General features: G+C 41.8%; 2 protein-coding genes across 7 annotated transcripts in view; both read right to left on the minus strand.

Moving 5' to 3' along the window:
* Window positions 1-7,650, minus strand: part of LOC106743203 (transportin-1) — a 10,086-nt gene extending 2,436 nt beyond the window's left edge. Inside the window, exons 1-12 of one of the 2 annotated variants that reach the window (XM_014616827.1) lie at window positions 7,435-7,650; window positions 6,526-6,601; window positions 6,193-6,372; window positions 5,528-5,876; window positions 5,192-5,393; window positions 4,451-4,835; window positions 3,948-4,259; window positions 3,651-3,888; window positions 3,189-3,478; window positions 3,003-3,101; window positions 2,817-2,912; window positions 1,345-1,420 (exon numbers count right to left, since the gene is read on the minus strand). In XM_014616827.1, the coding sequence (XP_014472313.1) occupies window positions 1,345-1,420; window positions 2,817-2,912; window positions 3,003-3,101; window positions 3,189-3,478; window positions 3,651-3,888; window positions 3,948-4,259; window positions 4,451-4,835; window positions 5,192-5,393; window positions 5,528-5,876; window positions 6,193-6,372; window positions 6,526-6,601; window positions 7,435-7,539 (2,408 nt within the window). In that variant the 5' untranslated portion in view covers window positions 7,540-7,650. The remainder of the gene's footprint in view (window positions 1-1,344; window positions 1,421-2,816; window positions 2,913-3,002; window positions 3,102-3,188; window positions 3,479-3,650; window positions 3,889-3,947; window positions 4,260-4,450; window positions 4,836-5,191; window positions 5,394-5,527; window positions 5,877-6,192; window positions 6,373-6,525; window positions 6,602-7,434) is intronic. The other variant, XM_014616826.1, reaches the window with a different exon arrangement.
* A 973-nt stretch (window positions 7,651-8,623) lies between these two features.
* On the minus strand, window positions 8,624-18,219 carry LOC106743199. 5 transcript variants are annotated; one of them, XM_014616816.1, is made up of 14 exons: window positions 17,327-18,219; window positions 16,710-16,907; window positions 16,251-16,610; window positions 15,682-15,916; window positions 15,450-15,580; window positions 15,109-15,365; window positions 14,794-14,979; window positions 12,513-12,694; window positions 12,372-12,446; window positions 11,752-12,019; window positions 11,359-11,490; window positions 10,781-11,067; window positions 10,487-10,579; window positions 8,624-10,124 (listed from the first exon to the last, which is right to left on the minus strand). In XM_014616816.1, exons 2-14 carry the CDS (start codon window positions 16,901-16,903, stop codon window positions 10,011-10,013), a joined length of 2,514 nt encoding a protein of 837 aa, XP_014472302.1. In that variant the 5' UTR covers window positions 16,904-16,907; window positions 17,327-18,219; the 3' UTR covers window positions 8,624-10,010. The 5 variants fall into 5 exon arrangements, with proteins under 5 accessions (XP_014472302.1, XP_014472299.1, XP_014472298.1 ...); XM_014616813.1 differs by having other exon boundaries at window positions 16,710-16,967; XM_014616812.1 differs by having other exon boundaries at window positions 16,710-16,967; window positions 17,313-18,219.
* Between the last annotated feature and the right edge of the window lie 208 nt (window positions 18,220-18,427).

Below are 18,427 nucleotides of genomic sequence, written 5' to 3' on the forward strand. Positions count from 1 at the left end.
GATGAAACGATTAGCTTTCTGTAAGGCCACTCTCCAAATGCGACGATCGAAACGTTTCCTTTTTCGCGGCTTTAAGAGATCACTACCTTTAAAATTGATAACAGCAACAACAGGTGTGCGAAAGTATGCACGATGCGCACGCGATCTCGGAAGTTGGGCGTTAAATCACGGCCGATCGGCACGAACAAATGTGTCAATTTTGTCAAATATACAAACCATAAAGCACAAACTCACTGCGGGCCCTAAATATACTATATGTAATTCAAAAGACAGCTTAGTCTACGTGTAAAATATATTGATGTCATGTATATATACAAGGTGTTTCAGAGCCAGCCGGAGATGAATTTCGTGAGAGCGTAGAACGGATTGAAGTGAACGAAAACGGTCTTCTATCATTTTGCAAACACACAAAATTTCGAATTATCAACGATCGAAAATCATATATAGAAGCTTTTTTGATTAATAACTCAAAATTTTACGTGTTGTTTACAAAATAGTACAGGACATTTTTGTTCACCTCAATCCGTTCTACGCCATCATAAAGTTTGTTCCCGTGGCTCTGAGACACCCTGTGTTTGTGTACATATATATATATAATTACCAGGATGACTGGTGTCATATTTCACTATCTTGCTTAAGGCTGGGTTTACATTTGACATTTATAATACAGAAAAAGTCGGACTGAACGGTTCGACGAATATGAATTAAGATGCCAAAGTACTAACATGCAATGTTAAATTTCAACCGTGACTATCTACGAATGTATACGAGTACAAATATACGCACGGAAGAAAAAGAAATCGCATGTTTGCACACGTGAGACGACTTTAAACGCGCGCGAGAAAGAGAGAGAGGCATCGCGTTGACAAAAAGTGACAAATGTAAACCTATCCTGATGTTGAATCGGATAAACAGGAGAGGCCATCATAACACACTTGCATGGTGGCAAAATTAAAGATTAGAATTATATTAGATGACGAATTCAAATATATAAGAAGTCGAATATATACTGCGAAAAACCATTGAGCAAGTTCATGCTGACAAGTTCGCGAGAGCATTTCCCGTTACACAATAAATACCATTTCCTTATTGGGTTAACAACGAGCAGGAAGAACGTAATTATTGTTGCTGTTTTGTTATCATTGTATTGTTTTCCGGCAAAGTTGCTTACGGTGTAAGCTCGCAATCTGTGTGTATGTTCTTGCGCAAGAGTTCTTGGCAGCACCTGATGCAATTACTCAGGAATCGGGAATATAATAATGTATAATAATAAAGAGTGCTAATAAAAATAGAAAGATAATATAATAATTAATAGAATATAATATAATAAAGAAATTTACACACCACTGTCGGACAAACTGCTGTAACATGGGGGCGACGTCGTGGGGACACACATAACCGAGTCGACCGATCGTAATGGCTACGGTTCATTTTCGTTTTCGGTAAGTAGACAAGTGAAGTGTAGTGAAGTGACCGGAAACACAAACAATAAGACAAACTGATAGCGAACCAACGGTCGAACTCAGGCGAATATATATGCTCCGCTCCGTATAAAAACTTCCGTCAATAATTAACTTTCAATTATATATAATTAATCACTCAATCGGAATTCAAGTAACATTAACAATTAATCGAAGAACAGTGAGAACACAGGTGGAGAAACATATGAAATACCGACAATGAAACATAGGCAATACCGTGCTATTGTAGCTGCTGAAACAATAATCGAAATTAGATAGCAGCGTGCGAGCCCATGTGATTTCTATTAAGAGCCGGTTACCACAAATGATCTCTCTACTTTCATGTATATAGACACACACACACACACACACATATATATATATATATATATATATGTGTATGTAAGAAATGTCAGTATACAAATAACGTAATAATAAAAAGGAACAAAATTTGCAATTATGATCTTCATATAGCGGCCAATTCAAACAATCCAATCGAAACGATGTCTTGGGTTTAGAAAAATGCAGGCATAGTATGTATATATATATATATATATATNTACTGCATAGCGATGCGTCTTTACATGGCAATACAGACAGTATATGTATGTATGTATGTATGTGTATACACACACACACACACACATATATACATATTTAAGCCTACTGGTAGTCGCACACCACTAAATTAAAGTTCAATATACAAATACTAATTTATTTATAAACCTGTCGATAAACGTGCAATCGCAACAACGTATAAATCACGTCGCAACAAGTCACCGAACTGTGTATTTCGTTGTTTATGTTGAAAAAAATTACTCGGGAACAAAAAACGAAAGAAAAGTATGTATCTAATTATGTATGCACCTAAAGAACTGTACGCCAGCGAATGCTCAATCTACCGTGAGATACTCTAAATTACACACTGAAAAGACTTGCGTCCGAATAACGGTGTTATCATAGATACTTTAAGAAAGACAAGTATCTACGTATTATAAAAATCACGTACACAAAACGACTGTATATACAAGTCGGTAACTTTTAGCGGCAAACTCTCTCGAAGCATGAGATCTGCAAATCAAATCCCGTATCCCGATGGAGAGCACACAGAGTCGTGACAGACACCGAGCGTTCTCATCACGCGCAAACGGTAGCGATATACATAGGAATCGACAGATTCTTATTGGTCGTATCGAGTCTCACTATACATTGTCCTCTATTCGTTTTCAAGAGTATATGCTCTGTATATATTACATGCGGTATATATGTATATATGTATATACATGTATATATATATATATATGTATATATATATATATATATATCACTTTGAGGAAAGTTGGATTAACGACTCACCGGTATTTTCTAACAGTGTTTTTGGTGTATCTTGTCGATTGATTATATCGATAAGCTGTGACAAAATTAACGGAATATACGCGCTTGTGTCCGGCCCTGCGGAAAAGACAAGAAAACAAAATGAGAATAAGACTTGTTTTTTTCCTTGTCCAGAAAGGGGGAGGGAACATCACTTGCAAAACTTACCAAGTTTTATCGATATTTCACCGATCGCCCACGTCGCGTTATTACATACTGATATAAACTGTGGGTGCAAATTTTGTCCGAGAATGGGCATAAATTCCGCTGGAAATACATGGAAAAAAACGTAGAAATTGGATTAGCGTTATACGTAGACGCGATGCATGAAATTGCGCGATCGAGCGTACTCACGTATACAGGGCAGCACGTGTTGGAAACAGGCTTTCGTGAGATCGCCCAGCAAGGCGAAGCTGCTCTGTCGTACCTCCGGCATGGTGTCCTGCATGCACTGATACAGCAACTGCATAACGTTACTGTTCACCACTAGGCGTTCCATGTGGCCGTCCAGGCCCTCCGCCAATCCGCTGAGAAGGTCCAACGCCACTATCATGAAATCCTTGTCGGGTGCCTCGAACTGCTCCGGGCTCTGTGTGCTCGCTATATGCTGATTCAACGTCTGTTCTACGAGAGACACGCATCGCCTACAAGACGGAATGGAATCGAGTAAATACATTGCGTGGCGATTTTTCTTTCTCTCACTTTTTTCTATACTCGTGAAAGGAATTGACGAGCTAGTCTCGTTGGATGTTCGCAAAAAGGGACGTTACAACGTATGTTCACTGATGAACAAAGCGTAACTGAAAATATTTATACCTATAAACGGGCTCGCAATACGGTAAGAAACCCGAACGCAACGCGGTAGCTACCGAAGAAAGACATTCGAGCAACGGGAATAGATCTTTGTCCTCGTCTTTCAGCACGTTCCATTTGTTAATGAGAGGCGGCATCAGGAGATTGATGTAGTCCGGTTTGTTGAGATGATGACCAACGGAATCGGCGAGCGTGCCGATCGCGTCGTACAGTATCAAAAGGTTCTTATGCTGATATTTACCTGGGAATCAAGTAAAAATGACGTTTCTCGTTGATTCGTTCGTGTCTCATTGCACTCACCGAAAGCGAAAACGAGCGTCTGAAGAATAAATCCGAGGTAAGGGACTAATTCCGTGCAAGCCTCCTCTTCCAGGGTGGCGAAGGCGGAACATGCTGCTTCCTGGACACGCTTATTGCTGTCGAGGACCCGTTTGAGCAATTCGGTCATCAAAGGCTTCAGATGCGTCTCGTGCGGCTGCGCGCACACCCAATGCGCGTAACGACTCAGCGTCCAACAAGTTATGGCACGCACCAGAGCCTTCTTGTCGCTGAGGCAATTGATCAAGTAAGGGATCAGCTCGGACAAATGCGGGATCATACCGCTCATACAACCTGCAAAACAATCCTGCACGATCACTTTGTCTGCTCTACTTTCAAGCTAGATTATAATATATTACGGGACTGAATGAAATTTCGAGGTAGATAGAAACGCGAGCGGAGACGCATAAATCACTTCTTCCAGACAGAACAAAGCGATTGCTTCTTCGGCTTAGTTACGTTAAGACAATTGAACATGTGAATACCTTCAGCAATCGCTCCTAATGCCAAGATGCCGGACTCCTTGATCTCCCAGGAGTGATGGAAGAGAGTTTCTTTCAGGATCGGCACCAGAACCGGCAGCAAATCCTCGCGAAAAACGTTCGCCAGCATATCGAGTGCGGCGGCGGAACATTTTCTCAAATTCCAATCGCTGAGAGTCGAATCATCATCTTCGACATCGATCACCTCGTCGTCACAGCCGCCGTTCTCGTCGATGTGTTTGTTCATATTGGTGTGATGCGAATGATGTGTCTTTGATTTATGAAATCTTGGTCGAATATCCTCCTCCCTATCCGGTATCATTTCGTCCTCCTCAACGTCCCCTTTCAAAAGTATTATGTCTATTTCCGAGTACTTCATACCTCTCACCTGCGCGAGACGGAGAGGCGACGAATCAACGAAGATGCAAAAAGTGTGAGGAGGATGATTTTCTTGTTGCGCTAAATTGTTCTCACGACGAACCACCACTGAATACCAGGAAGGAGCGTAAAAAGAAAATCCTTCGTATTCAAATTATAGAAGAATAATCGATTGGTCAATTTCTTACACTTACTACACCTATTGTAGACTCGGCCTTAGAAAATTGGCCAATCATAGTTAATTATTCTCTTCACATTCGACTGTAATTTTTTAAGGTTTAAAGCATCCATTGTAGATCAACCAATCTCGATTGATATATCGCGCTCCTTCCTGGTATTCTTTATTTAATGCGAAGGAGGACTCACCAAAACAGGTACTAATCGTGTCAGATGCGGTGCAAGAGCTTCTTTGCAGATTTGTTGCTCCGCCAGCGACAACCAAAACTCGCAGGCCTCTAATGCAACCCCCTCGTCGGCGTCCTGAGTCCTCATTAACATGTACTCTATTATACAGTGCATATTTGGTATTAGTCTGTCAATTCGTACTTCCAGCAACATCACCAATGCCCTGTGGCAAGCATACAGAAGGAATTATCATCTGAGGATATGATTTTGATAAAATAAAGAACTACATGAGTCATTAAGTTGATAAAGCGTAGAACGTAGTAAGAAACACAAGATTGTCTACACGCGGTCGGATACCTGCACACATTCTTTCTGACTTCCGAGTCGTCGTCCGAGGCTAAGTGGAAGAGGTTCTCCAAGAAGCTGTCTATATGTATCATAAGCGCCTGCGTGCGTTGAATGATGAACTGATTGACGCACGCTATCGCGTGGGAGCGGATCTTCGGGCTCGAGTGCCTAAAGAAGTGGAGAAATTTCGGAATCAAGATGTTCAAGGGACGATTCAGAGCGTCAGAGTCTAATATCTCGGTCGAGTCCTCGCATATCTTCTGCAGAGCGCCGAACGCCCCCTCGCACACATTGTAATCCTCCGAATCCAGCATCTGACACAACGCCGGCAACAATTCCGGCCAGGTAGTCAGTTCACCTGCTCACGAAACATCGTAGGTAAATCTCCATCATATCGAGGCGTGCGATACACCTCTTAAGCGATGTCTACAACAGGTGTAGCCGTAAGAAATCAGTCGAGCGTGAGAAAAACCGATCGATCGGCTTCTTATGGCTTACTGTGCCTATTGTAAACATACCCTTAAAGCGGGCTCCACAATGAGAATTTAAAAAATTGACCAATTACAGCCGAATCATAGGAGAACGATCAATTACGATTGGTCAATTTTTTAAATCTTACACCTTGAATCCTCATTGTAGACTCTACTTAAGGTACATGCTATCGCATAACACACCTTTTGATGCAACAGTGGTGATCAAAATACCGACAGTCGCACGGATCAACGGCGACGGGTCTCCTACGGCCAGTAGACATTCTTGCTTTATGAAAGTTATGACCTCCGGTACAAATTTATGAAAATGAGACTTCACATTATTTTTCAGTATCAGTCCGCTTAAAGACCTGGTGGGTTCATCTTGACAAAAACGAAGTTCACGTTAGTTTATGCGTAAATTTCACAATCATATGCACGAGTGTATGTGTGTGTCACGCGTTATGTGCGTACATAAAATAAATATTCAAGAGATAATTGGAAACACACGTACGCAATTAAATTCAACCAACGTACCTTCCGATGTGAGCTTCGTCAGAACGAAAATCAGGTAATTGTTGAAATCCGGAAACTTATTCAGCTCCTCCAGTTTCTATGTCGCAAATTGTTAAGGAAAATAAATGGCGGACGCAGCCGACGATTGTCACGGCACACGAGCGTGTTTGAAGACTTCCCCCCCCCTCCACATGGGCTACAAATTTTCTTTCCCCACAGAAAACACGGACTAACTCTACCTCCGAAACCGCCTTAACCGTTGAATCCCATCTCCTCGACTCCTCGTGCGCGCGCTCGGCCGCCGCAAATGCCCGGGCCCGGCGCGGAAAAGTCCCGCAAAAGCTATCGATCAGAGAGGGCCGCGCTGGGAAAAACAAGCCTCGCACGCGCGCGAGAGAGAAAAGAAAGAGAGGGAGAGAGAGAGAACATGAAATCGCGGCACGAAATGACGGCGTTGACGGTCGGGCGCGCATAGAACATCTTTTACCATATTTCCTCGTCGCGTTCTCGACTCCTGGAGCAACCTCGATCGTGCGGCATCCCGATCGGCGACGAGAGTCGCCGTGACAGGATGCGAGAGACCAAGTCGCCGCTTATCGTCCCCTCGATTTCCCGACGGGCGATCACGAGAGAGAATTCGCGCATAATGAACCTCCTGATTAGCAGTTCGCGCTAGAAGAAGACGAAAGAACGGCACGAATCAAAATATCACGGCGTCCCTTTTACTCACGCGGGGGGAGAGGGTAGGGGGCCACGTAAGTGCGAGCAACGGTGACTGCTACGACGACGTGATGATGATGACGACGACGAGAAGCACGACGACAGGCGGGAGCATTTTCTCTCTCTCTCTCTCTCTCTCTTTTTCTCGCGGGGAAACGAAGAGCGCGTACGAAGAGGAAGGAAGGAAAGGAAGAGAAAAAAAAAGGATACCAACTGCACCGCCCGCTGGGTCGCCGTGTCCGGGCTCTGCGACTCCTTCAGCAGCGTGAGGATCTGTCTGAGTCCTTCCTCCTGCGGTTGCCACGCCATTTTCATCGTGTGTTTTTCACAAGCAGCACCAGCACCACCACCGACGACGAACGGAACGCTCTCTCGCTCGCTCGCGCCAGCGACCAGCCTTCTCCGACCTCTCCGGATAAACGGAAGCTCCCCACGGACCCCCCCCCCCCCCCTCCAGCCAGCACGTCCTTACCAATCTACACCGCCGTGTCTCCCCCCCCTCCTACCAGGCGCTCGGCTTCGCTCGTGCGCTTCCTGTGCGACCAGCAGCGGCGGACTCTGCAGGGCCGTACCTCGCCAAAAAGGTGCCACACTCTTTCGGGCCCGATCTCTGTGGTCTCGCTTCTCCGTTTACCTTTCGGGAGGCTTTCCCTCTTTTGTCTCTCGGGACTCTTCTTTGTTTTTCCGTCGATCTCTTTTTTATTCCTACTGCGAATGTCAGACTCTTGTCGCAATGCTCTCCCTCTTTCTCCCTATAGTCCCGAACGCCGGGGGGAAATTCAGAAACGGCCGACAAGAACACGCGTCGACGGAATCGCGTTCTCGTACGCTCTCGTCGCGACGATATTCATCGCGAGGCGCCGGACACGTTTGGGAGATCCGAGTGAAATAATCGGGCCCACGCAGACCGGTTCGCGAGAACAGATGCTCTGTCGAACAATCGAACACATTTGGGCATGTACGAACGTTAAGGTACGATTTCACAGTAGCGTCGGCGTCCGAGCCAATCAGCAGACACGAGTCAAACATCGACCCAATTAGCTTGACGTTATCATGAAATTATACCTTTACGAATGCGTTGCGGCGCGCGTGACGCGTCGAGCGGGAACTTCAAAAGCCGATTCTCAAGCGATCGAGCATCTCGATGTTCTCTCTGAGTTTTTCTGCTTGGAATAGGTGGAGACAAATTTATTCAACAGGATTTCTACTGATACCAATAGTCACCACTTCGAACACCTTTAGCGTATGTATCTAATCTAATCTAATCTATGATAAAATATTTTTACTATTCGAAGATACTCTCGGGGTGTTAACGGTTATTACTTCACTCTGTATACGTGTTTCATTCTAAAGTGTCCAGATAAAAACAGACTCAACAGAGAAGCCGACAGAGGCATAGTTGAGTGCAATACAACTTTTTATTTGCAAATGTAAAAATTCTATTAACACATACGAAGATGGTAAAAAAGATCGCTTCTCTCGATGTTGTTAAAACCGGGCGCGTTCTTGATAGTTCAATTCGCCGACATTCCTCACGACGCTAAGTACCATGAAGCAAAAGACGGGTGAAATCATACTCGCAGATAGATTTCCGCCGGATCTCGTCGAAATAGACATACGCATCGCAATTTAAAAGGAGGGAAGCGCAAGAATGTGTCGTAAAAGTAGCCGAAATCGGACAAAAAACATATTGCGGCAAAACTTATCGGAGATGCCTATATATATGCACACACACACACACACACACACACACACACACACACACACACACACACAATTAAAGTATATATTAGAGTTACGCATCGAACGTCAAACTCTCATGAAGAAAGGCTGATGATTTGCTTTTCGGCTGTAACGAGAAAAAAACCGCCCGCGGCGCGATACACAAACTTAATCTACAAAGATCAATTAATTCTATATTTCTTAATTCTAGTATTTAATTAGTGTTCCTTAGAATTTGTACTGTGTCGCATTATTACAAGTATTATGACTCACACTTTGCTTTGGGGTAACTTTTGAAGTGTCAGTCTTACACGTGACGCTGCCGGATTTGTGTCATGTGATGACAAATGATCGTTTCGAACACATCCCCGTCTCTTTCTCCCCTTCAAAGAATAGAAACAATTCTCTTTCGAATCATATCAATGGAAAAATTATGCTTTTTTTTTCGATCCTTTCGATCGATATCGTGTCCTTTGTATCGAGAGTTACGTATGAAACTGCCTCCTATTCTTTCTTTCAATGCGCTTTTTATTTATCTAAACTACTAGCAAGGCCATGATACAGGCATCGATTTATACACAGGCGATATTTTTGGAATACAATCGGACCGATGGTCACCGACAATCTCTGACGTAGTCGACTGTGCAGTCCAGTCAAACAAACAGTGTGTATAAATCGGTATAAATTATCGGCGCGTCGGTATTAATTAATACTCTACAGCATGTACACAAACAGCGTTCGACGCGGTTTCACCGATCGAGAAAAGTGAATTCTCATCGTGTACCGCGAAATCGCTCAGACATCCAGTGATCGAACGTATCATTCGTATCTTGCAGCTGAATCCATTACGGAAACGTTATACATATTCGACTTAATTCACGTACAATTACAGGTGCTGGGCGTGTAACCGTCGCACTGACTGTCGAGTTCTATTAAACGGTAGTTGAAGGCACGTATTAAAGGACAATTGTGATTCGAACGACGCGACTCGCTCGCTCGCTCTCTCTCTCTCTCTCTCTCTCTCTCGTGAATCTCCGCACGCGTTATCGGACCGATATCTCTCATTAAGCCGATCTCCCGTGAACGCGGAACCTGTACAGACACGTGTAGTCCAGTTGTCCGTGATTGCTGTGTATCCTCAGCTCAATATATTCGTACGGTCTCTTGATCTCTGTGTTCTGTGTGCGAAAAAGCATCGATTATTTTATGTTATCATAGCTTTGCAAATATTTATTTATTTCTTAATGATCAACTTATAACAATCAAAGTATTTATATATGTATATAATAATTAAATTTATAATCAATTAAATTTATTGTTTAATTGAATTTTTAAATTTAATTAATTTTACTATTACAAATTAAATTTATAATTAAATTATTTGCGACAATTGCAGGTGATTATTAAGAGTGCAAACTCTATCACGATAGAATAATCGTAACGAGTAATTGATTAAAAATCGCGGAATCATGAGAGACATAATGTTCTCGAAATTAGTTTTACGAGTAAATTGAAACTGAATTGTTGTCAGTAAATTTACCTGCACCGGGAAATACTGCAAGCTGTCTTCGGAAAGTATAAATTCATATTCACCGAACCTCACAGGCTCGGGATCATTCTCATCCGTCAGACCCTGCGAAAGAGAGAAAAGAACAAACAAGTGGATAAGGATACGAGAGGATAAAAATAGATACAGCGAATGAGGACCCACATATATATAATCAAGAGTTATATAATATTTCCTCCGTGTAGAACATATTAACGTAAAATCATGCCGCGAAGGACGCTACAATCACCGATATCCAGCCGAGACAAGAGAGGTTATTCTACGTACCCAGACATCGAATTTCTTGGGCGCACTTGACATGTTCTCGTTCGGCAGGATCAGACTGGATACATGCTCCAAAGTAAAGCCGGTCACGTGAATAACGCAGCGCAATTGTATCAAGAGGTATCCGGGAAAATCTTGGAACGCCCAGCATCCGCCGGGTTGCAGCGCGTTGCCCTGAATCACCGTCCGCGGATTGTTGCTCTCATAGTACAGCGTGAAGCCGAATAAGCTGAAAGCTTTCGACTTTATGTCGTATCTCTGGGTGCATCGCGTGCTGATGATCTGACCACCTGCAAGCGCAACACGTTTGCTCGATCATAAAAGTAAGTTACAAATGTAAGTTACATGTTAAGTACGTTGTTGATTCGTTCAAATCTAATCTCCAATTCTTAATTTGATACGGGTTTAACACAAATATTATTTCATTCATTTTTAAAGATGTTTTGTTTTTTTTTATTTAAGGTGAAGGTATTTCTTCTATCTAGATGATCTATTTATTCATCGAAGTTTAGATAATTTGATCTAGATACCGACAAACATTGTCTATCGATCGTCCACTTATCGGCACGATTACAACGTACCTGCTGATTCCAAAGCATAATCCACTTGACCTGTCTTATCCGCGTCGTATATCCGCAGGATCTCTTTCACTACCTTGCGGACACGCTCCTCCGAAATGTAAGCGCCGACGTTGTCGCTCAACACTGCCTGATCTGTGAGGACATGATTGAAACAAGTCACGAGTTTCGAAAGTGTCTTGAATACGAAAGATAATCTAGATTTGTTCTTTCTAGGTGCATTAATGGGCGGGCATGCGCCAAAAAGATATACTGAAATTTAAAAAGTAGAACAGTTTTTTTTTCCTTCAACGGTCAATTGTACACTTATTTCACTCTGAAGGAGGAAAGTACGACCTGAGTTCACCTAAAAAGAACAAACTCGATGTTAAGACATATGAAACTTGTGCGTCGGACCGTCGCGGGACGCAAGCATCTTCTGAATACCCCTCGTCAGATCTTCCTTCGAGGTTCCAAGCGGGAAATAGCCGGACAAGATCTTCTCCACGTGTTTCTCTATATCCTCGCTCACGAACGCCTCCTTATTGGCGTCGCAACAAAACTTCAACTCCGTGTACAGGTCACGTAGCTTCTCGAACTCGTGTTTGATAACTTTCAGCTCGTTGCTCAGAATGCCACTCAGTTCGCTAACGTCCTGTTTATTTGCTACGTCAGCGATTATGTCCTGAGTAAAAGCATTGATGACTTTACCGATTAGTCAAACCGCCAAGTTTTTTTCCACGAGGACATTCATCAGCTACCCGAAGTTGTAGAAAATAATGGAAATTATTTCGACACTTAAACTTGTACCTGACTTTTTGCAAACAAACTTTGAATTTCATGAAAAGGGGCACCGAATTAATTTGTAAAACCGAAATAAAAAGTGAATCGCGATTCACAAGTTCGGGGAACCCCCATTCTTGAAATATTTAATCTATTTTACGATATGATTACACCTATACAACCATTTCCAAAATAGGAGCCCTGGTCTATACGTCGGTCTTCCGGAAGCAGCGATAAGATGTTGGACGACTTACGTTGTATTTTTTCTGAAAGTCAGCATCGCTTCGTTTATAGTCCTCCAAGATCCGAGTGATGTTCATGAGATGTTCCTACGATATAAAAATTTGAAGTAGACCACACAGGACGTAAAGAAGCGAAACGCATGCGATCAGTACCATCTGATGTATCTGTTCCTCTTCGAGCGTCGCTATCCTACCGATCAAGGCATCGCCCAATTTCCCTTTAATCTCTCTGCTCTTACGGTTCTTCCATTGTACCATACCAGCCGATACTTTTTCCATTTCCGGTACGTTTCCAACGGGAAATAGTGATAAATATTCCGCCAACCACCAACAACCTGAAACGCATTTCGTATTATCCGCAAATATTTACGAGACGGTTGAAAGAAAGCTCATCTCCTTCTCCTGTTACTCTATTGAGATTATACGGTGTTAAAATGCAAAGTGCCAACTGACTGTCCAATTTGCAATCAAAGATACATTTTAGATTTCCATAGACAGTTGTACCGATTGCCCGGCGTAACTGCATGCAAACTTGTTCGCCAATGGAACCAATTATCATGTAATATGGTAACTGAGAGAAGGACAGACGAAGGAACTCACCGTTTCGATGGCGACCGATTGCAATCACCGTTCCACGTTTCTCAACGCACTCCGACTTTCTAACCCAGTAGAGTAATCCTCCCTCTATCCTTCTCCCAACGCAAAATTTATTATTTTTCGCTTTTTACCGAGATCGGAGCAAAACATGAGAAATGTCGTGATGACACTATGACGCTATATCACTCTAACGGACTCAGTTTTTCGCTAAAGGACTACTAATATCGCATACATGGAAAGTATTTTATTAAGTATGAACGTGCTTCTCGTACAATACAGATATATTATTATCTAGCACGACGATTGTGTTATTATCTCGACGGTTATTACACCAAAATATATTATCGTATTATTATATCCTCAACACGTGTGAAGAAAATAAAAAAAGAAACGGCAAATGTGGTGGTTAACTGAAAAAATGATGAACTTGCATTTGACCCCAACTTGTTATACTTTGTAAATATATAATGTAAATATATGATTGCCAATATATCTAGTACGTAAAAACGGATAAGATGTATTTGTATAGCGAACATAAAATATATATTAGATAGAATATAAACGACACATGTAACAGAGAAATAACTATCGGATATAAACAAGCGATCAGCTATATCTTGAAATATAATACAAATATATAAATATACGCATAATATATAGAAGTATAACATAGTGTAAATATATGTATGTATGTGTATAATATATATATATATATATATATATATATATAATTTTTTTTGATACACAACATATTAGTTAATTAATGCAACAAAAAAATAATAAAACATCAACTGACAATAACATCAGTACATATACATATAGAAGACATTTGGTTAACAGATTCAAATACACAAAATACAAAAATCACAGAAATAAAATCTTCGAAACATATCAGTATCATATTTCTCGATGTATGGCAGAAATTACATTTAATTACATACGATTCGAAGAAATCAATCAAGTAGAACAGAGGATTATTGAAACTTTGTGATTATAAAAAAAAAAACCAACGATACAGTACTATTACACACTGATTTTGTCATCGAGCGAACTAAAGAAAAAAAACGATGGTTAGTCACACACGAATGTTAATTCAAAGAGTACATGGACGAAAAAGGCACGTCATATTCTGATCAAACATGCCCATAGAAACAGTTATCTTCCATCATTATATATCAATCATTTTATAAGAGATGAAAATTTTCGAACAGTTCTCTGAAGCCCTGTACGATACCACATCGCGTTACTTTGATCATTACGAAAATATATAAATGTTCAATACCGCCTCCATCCATTTGACTTGAATTAAAAAAAAAAAAATATATATATATATATAAATATATTTTATGATTGTTACTATATATCCCCTAAACCAGTTTTTTTCTTTCAATTAATCACCACGTTACGTTCCATCCAATGGGAGGCATTTCGGGCAAAGACACGTTCACACTGGGTAAGAAGTGCATGGTGTAATCTTTGAAATTTGCAATGTATTTTGCGAATAACTCATAGTCAAGAGATGTTAGGTTGATAATATCGTTAAAGATGTGATAAGTCGTCTGAGTGACACCATTTTGGATATTGCGCAGAGCGTCCACGCAGGTAAAGAAATGCCCCTGCGTGATGTATGCCCCTGAAACAAAAAGAAAACGAAGGCCAGGGTAGGTTTGCGCGCCTTTCTCATGTGGTCCCGTGAAAGACATTAGTCTCGTGATTGGATGATATCGGTTTAGATATCGTACAGATAAGTGAAAACTGGAGTCCGGAGTCGCATAGTTTTCTCTTTCTTTTTTGTTTGTTTATTTGTTATGCAACACAGCTCTGATGTAAGACTCACCGAGTAGAAGAAGTAACGGTATAAGGGCAATCCAGATAATCCTCGGGGTTTTTTCCTGCAACCACTTCCTGACGCCGGTGAATTGGCTCAGCAACCAAGTGTCGAAGAGAAACAATCTGGCGATGAAGAAGTATATGTTGCGCGAATAATGTTCCACCGTTTTCCTCAATGTGCTCCATCTGGATTCTAAGTGGTAAAAAGTAAAAAAAAAAACATCTTCAGTTAACCAGCCGCATTCTTAATATTGACGGTAATTATTGTATTGTACAAAATCAAAATATTTAGTGTAAAAGCGTGTTATGCCGTGTGTTATACCGTGAAAATAGCGATAAGTTTGCGCATCGTAATACTGGCTCCTTCTGTCAGTACGGAACTTGAAAAATTCGGTGGTTTTCATGAACCAAACGACAACGAAAGTAACGAAATACGTAAACCACTGTACAATTTTCCATCTTTGATTAGCCTTGACCACCGACGATGTCATGATTTTATCAAATTCAGCATCAGAATCATATTGAGATACATTATGTACATCAGTGTATCTTGAAGGAGTACTAAACCACGAGGTATATCTGTTGGAAAACATAGAATTGCATTATTCTATATTACTCTCTTTTCAACTACTTATCTTGAAAACTAAAGAAAGGATACGAAACCTTTGTTGAAGACCTGAACTTCCAGAATCGGTATAAACTACTTCCTTATGACTCATATACTGTTCCACATGTGTTTTCTTGTATATAGCCGACCTTCTTACGGAATCCGATGTACGCAAAATATCTTCAGACTACAAGGTTGAAGAAACAAATGAATTTTACAATAGAAATCATGTGAAATTGTCGTCGACAGAAAATAATGTAATATCTAATACGCTAGCAACGAACTTACCGAACGAAGTAGGGGACCGGTCTCTTTCAAATCGACTGTATCTACAGTGTCACTGAATCCACTCTCTGTCGTTCTTCGTGAAGCCTGACTGGAGCTTTGAGGTGCAAAATTATTCCCACTGTCGTCCGTGTGTATAGACCGCCTCGACATATTAGGCATAGCTAACACACCCGGAGCTATTTCATAACGACACTGCGATGCTCGCGAATACGTATAATCTGTCTTTGGAAAAACGCTGCAAACATTTTCAACGATGTTCGGACAATTTCATTGTGGTGAATAAGTCAATTTATCATCATTTGTACATTCTCTACCATTATATTTCGTACCGTTTGACCAATCCCAAAGTCATCGATATTAAGAATTGTTACATATTATTGTTTACAAACATTTCTTCTCCAATAAAAAGATTGTAACTCCAAAATGTGGAATCCATGATACAATTAAATGGAATATAGAGAGAATATAGAGAGAAGAATATTGATCGCATTAATGAAACCAGTGAGAAGAACTATGGATTTGTTTCTCAGAATAAAAAGTATATGCAACAAAATTCAAAAAATACGTACTTCCACCATTCACCAGCTTGCTTGTAGATCTCATAAGCAGATCCCGGTCTACTCGGAGGATCCTCCCTTTCTCCTTCTTCGGACGAATAATCACTAGTAAGTATCCTGTGCGATGTAACACTTTTGTGTTTTCGCTCAACCTTCTGATCAGACGTGTCCTCCTTATTTTCACTTTGACCGTTGGCAAATATCTGCCTCTTGGCTCTTTGGCGCTCTGACCGTCGCTCGGCTTTCCTCGGGATCGAGCTCTCTGACTTTGTGCTCTGATTATCCGTCACACTTTCTACCACGGATCCTTCCTCCTTGTTCTCCTCTATGGTCTCCATATTTTTCTCGTGCATTTTGGTGCTACTCCCGGTTCTATTATTTAAGGGAATAAGAATGCAAGGATACATGCTTGATCATTTTGCACACTACGATTCTAGATTACAGGGAATACTTTTCAAATCGACTACTCACAACGATCTGGAACCGGATCTTCTGCTGCTTGTTACTTCTCCAGGTGTGTGGGATCTTTCCCGGCTCCTGCTTCTGAGATCATAGTGATGCTCCGTCACCTCCACATCTGGCAAAGGACGGCTCGGGACCATGGGAGTGTGCGAGCGCGACCTGCTCCCGCTGCGCAACTCGTAGTGATGTTGCTCGTGCTCCATTTTCCTGTCGAAGAACGAAACACATCGAGCGAGGTGAAGAGCAGCTCTCTGTAGCGTGTAAATTCTGAGAATCCAGTAAGCAAGAATACAACGTTATTACAAGGATATTTTGTAATTCTTAATGTTGCGTATGTCATTATTAACAATATTTGATCGAAACATTAAAAATAATCTTCCCACACTTTAATATTTAAGAATATAATATTATCGAGTTTAAAAACATTCGTAAGATATCGTCTATAAAATCCATGCAAAATCAATTAGTGTGTTCTTTTTAATTGAACTGGTGCAATAAGTGAGACACTTGTCTCACTCGAACTTTCTGCAGCAGTTCAGCAGTGCAACTGAAAAGAACAGACCGAATGTTTCGGAAGATTGATTCAACGCTTCTCGCTTACTGGGAACCAACTTAGCCCGGTTTACTCATAGGTGACACAGCCGGAGGTTATTCGTTCCTGGTTGGTGAGGCAAAAGGGCTGCCGGCGAGCATATGTGTCCAAAATTGCAGCTAAAAATAGTCTTCTCTCTCCCCCGAAGGACAGCTGCGGTCCTTCTCTCCCGATGGATTCCTATTTCTGGTATTCCTCCTCCCTACCCGCCAGCGATTTTTCGCTCGAAAAATTACTCGCACTGGTTCGTGTAGCACGACAAGATAACACTGGTTCTCGTGAAGATGACGTGGAGAGACCCGCGTTTTATCGTACACCGAGGTGACTGAAGTTTCTTTTGACACTCACTCTCAGCAATACGCCTCCTTCTCGTCCGAGAACCAGCACTCGTGAAAGAACCGATTGTTGTAACGGCCACTAACATCGGACCTACGCTACACTCGTATCTTTCTCTCTCTTCTCATATTCATCGCGGAACAATCTCGGCGCGCGTGCGTCCGCCAAGGCGGACAAGTTTGCATACCGCTATTTATAGAAAACTCACCGTGCGTTTCCGCGCTAACGGGACGTTCTGCGTTGCGCAACGTGCAACCGAGCGAACGCGCGCGCGCGCGATACACACGCGTGTTCGATTAAAAACTCGCGACGATTGATCCCTCCCCCCCTCGCGACACACGCATACTCATTCACGTCACCCCCCTCTGCCGTCGGATCCGCGCGTTCTATCTCTCTCTATCTTTCGATCCGTCGCTCGTCGAGTGACTGCACGCGCGCGTTTTCTGATGATTCATACTCATGATTCTTCCCCTGTCGAGGGAAACTCGTCAGCTACACTGCGGGAAGGCGGGGATATGTTTGTCGCGTGACCTTTTTCGGTTTACCGCTGATTAAGACGGAAATAGTCACTTCATACCCCAGCGGTCAGAAAACGAAGCTCACGTCACGATGGATTTTTTTTACCGATCGAGAATCAATATGCATCTTTCATTTAGAGACCTAAATGTCGGTCCACAATAGGTATTTTAAGCTTTAAGAAATTGACCAATCATAGTCGAATGTGAAGAAAATAATTAACTGTGATTAGTCAATTTCTTAAAGCTTAAAATACCTATTGTAGATCAGAACTTAGTTTAAA

The sequence above is a fragment of the Dinoponera quadriceps genome, unplaced genomic scaffold (genome assembly GCF_001313825.1).
Source record: "Dinoponera quadriceps isolate SergipeBrazil2010 unplaced genomic scaffold, ASM131382v1 scaffold894, whole genome shotgun sequence".
NCBI lineage: Eukaryota > Metazoa > Arthropoda > Insecta > Hymenoptera > Formicidae > Dinoponera > Dinoponera quadriceps.

Excerpts from the sequence above, each read along its gene's own strand:
- LOC106743199 (XM_014616816.1), bottom strand. The coding sequence starts at position 16,903 with ATGGAGCACGAGCAACATCACTACGAGTTGCGCAGCGGGAGCAGGTCG. Across the intron at positions 11,491-11,751 it reads GATGCTTGCGTCCCGCGACG|ATCAGGCAGTGTTGAGCGAC; the intron begins GTCCGACGCACA and ends ATGTCCTCACAG. Across the intron at positions 11,068-11,358 it reads TTATGCTTTGGAATCAGCAG|GTGGTCAGATCATCAGCACG; the intron begins GTACGTTGTAAT and ends TTGCGCTTGCAG.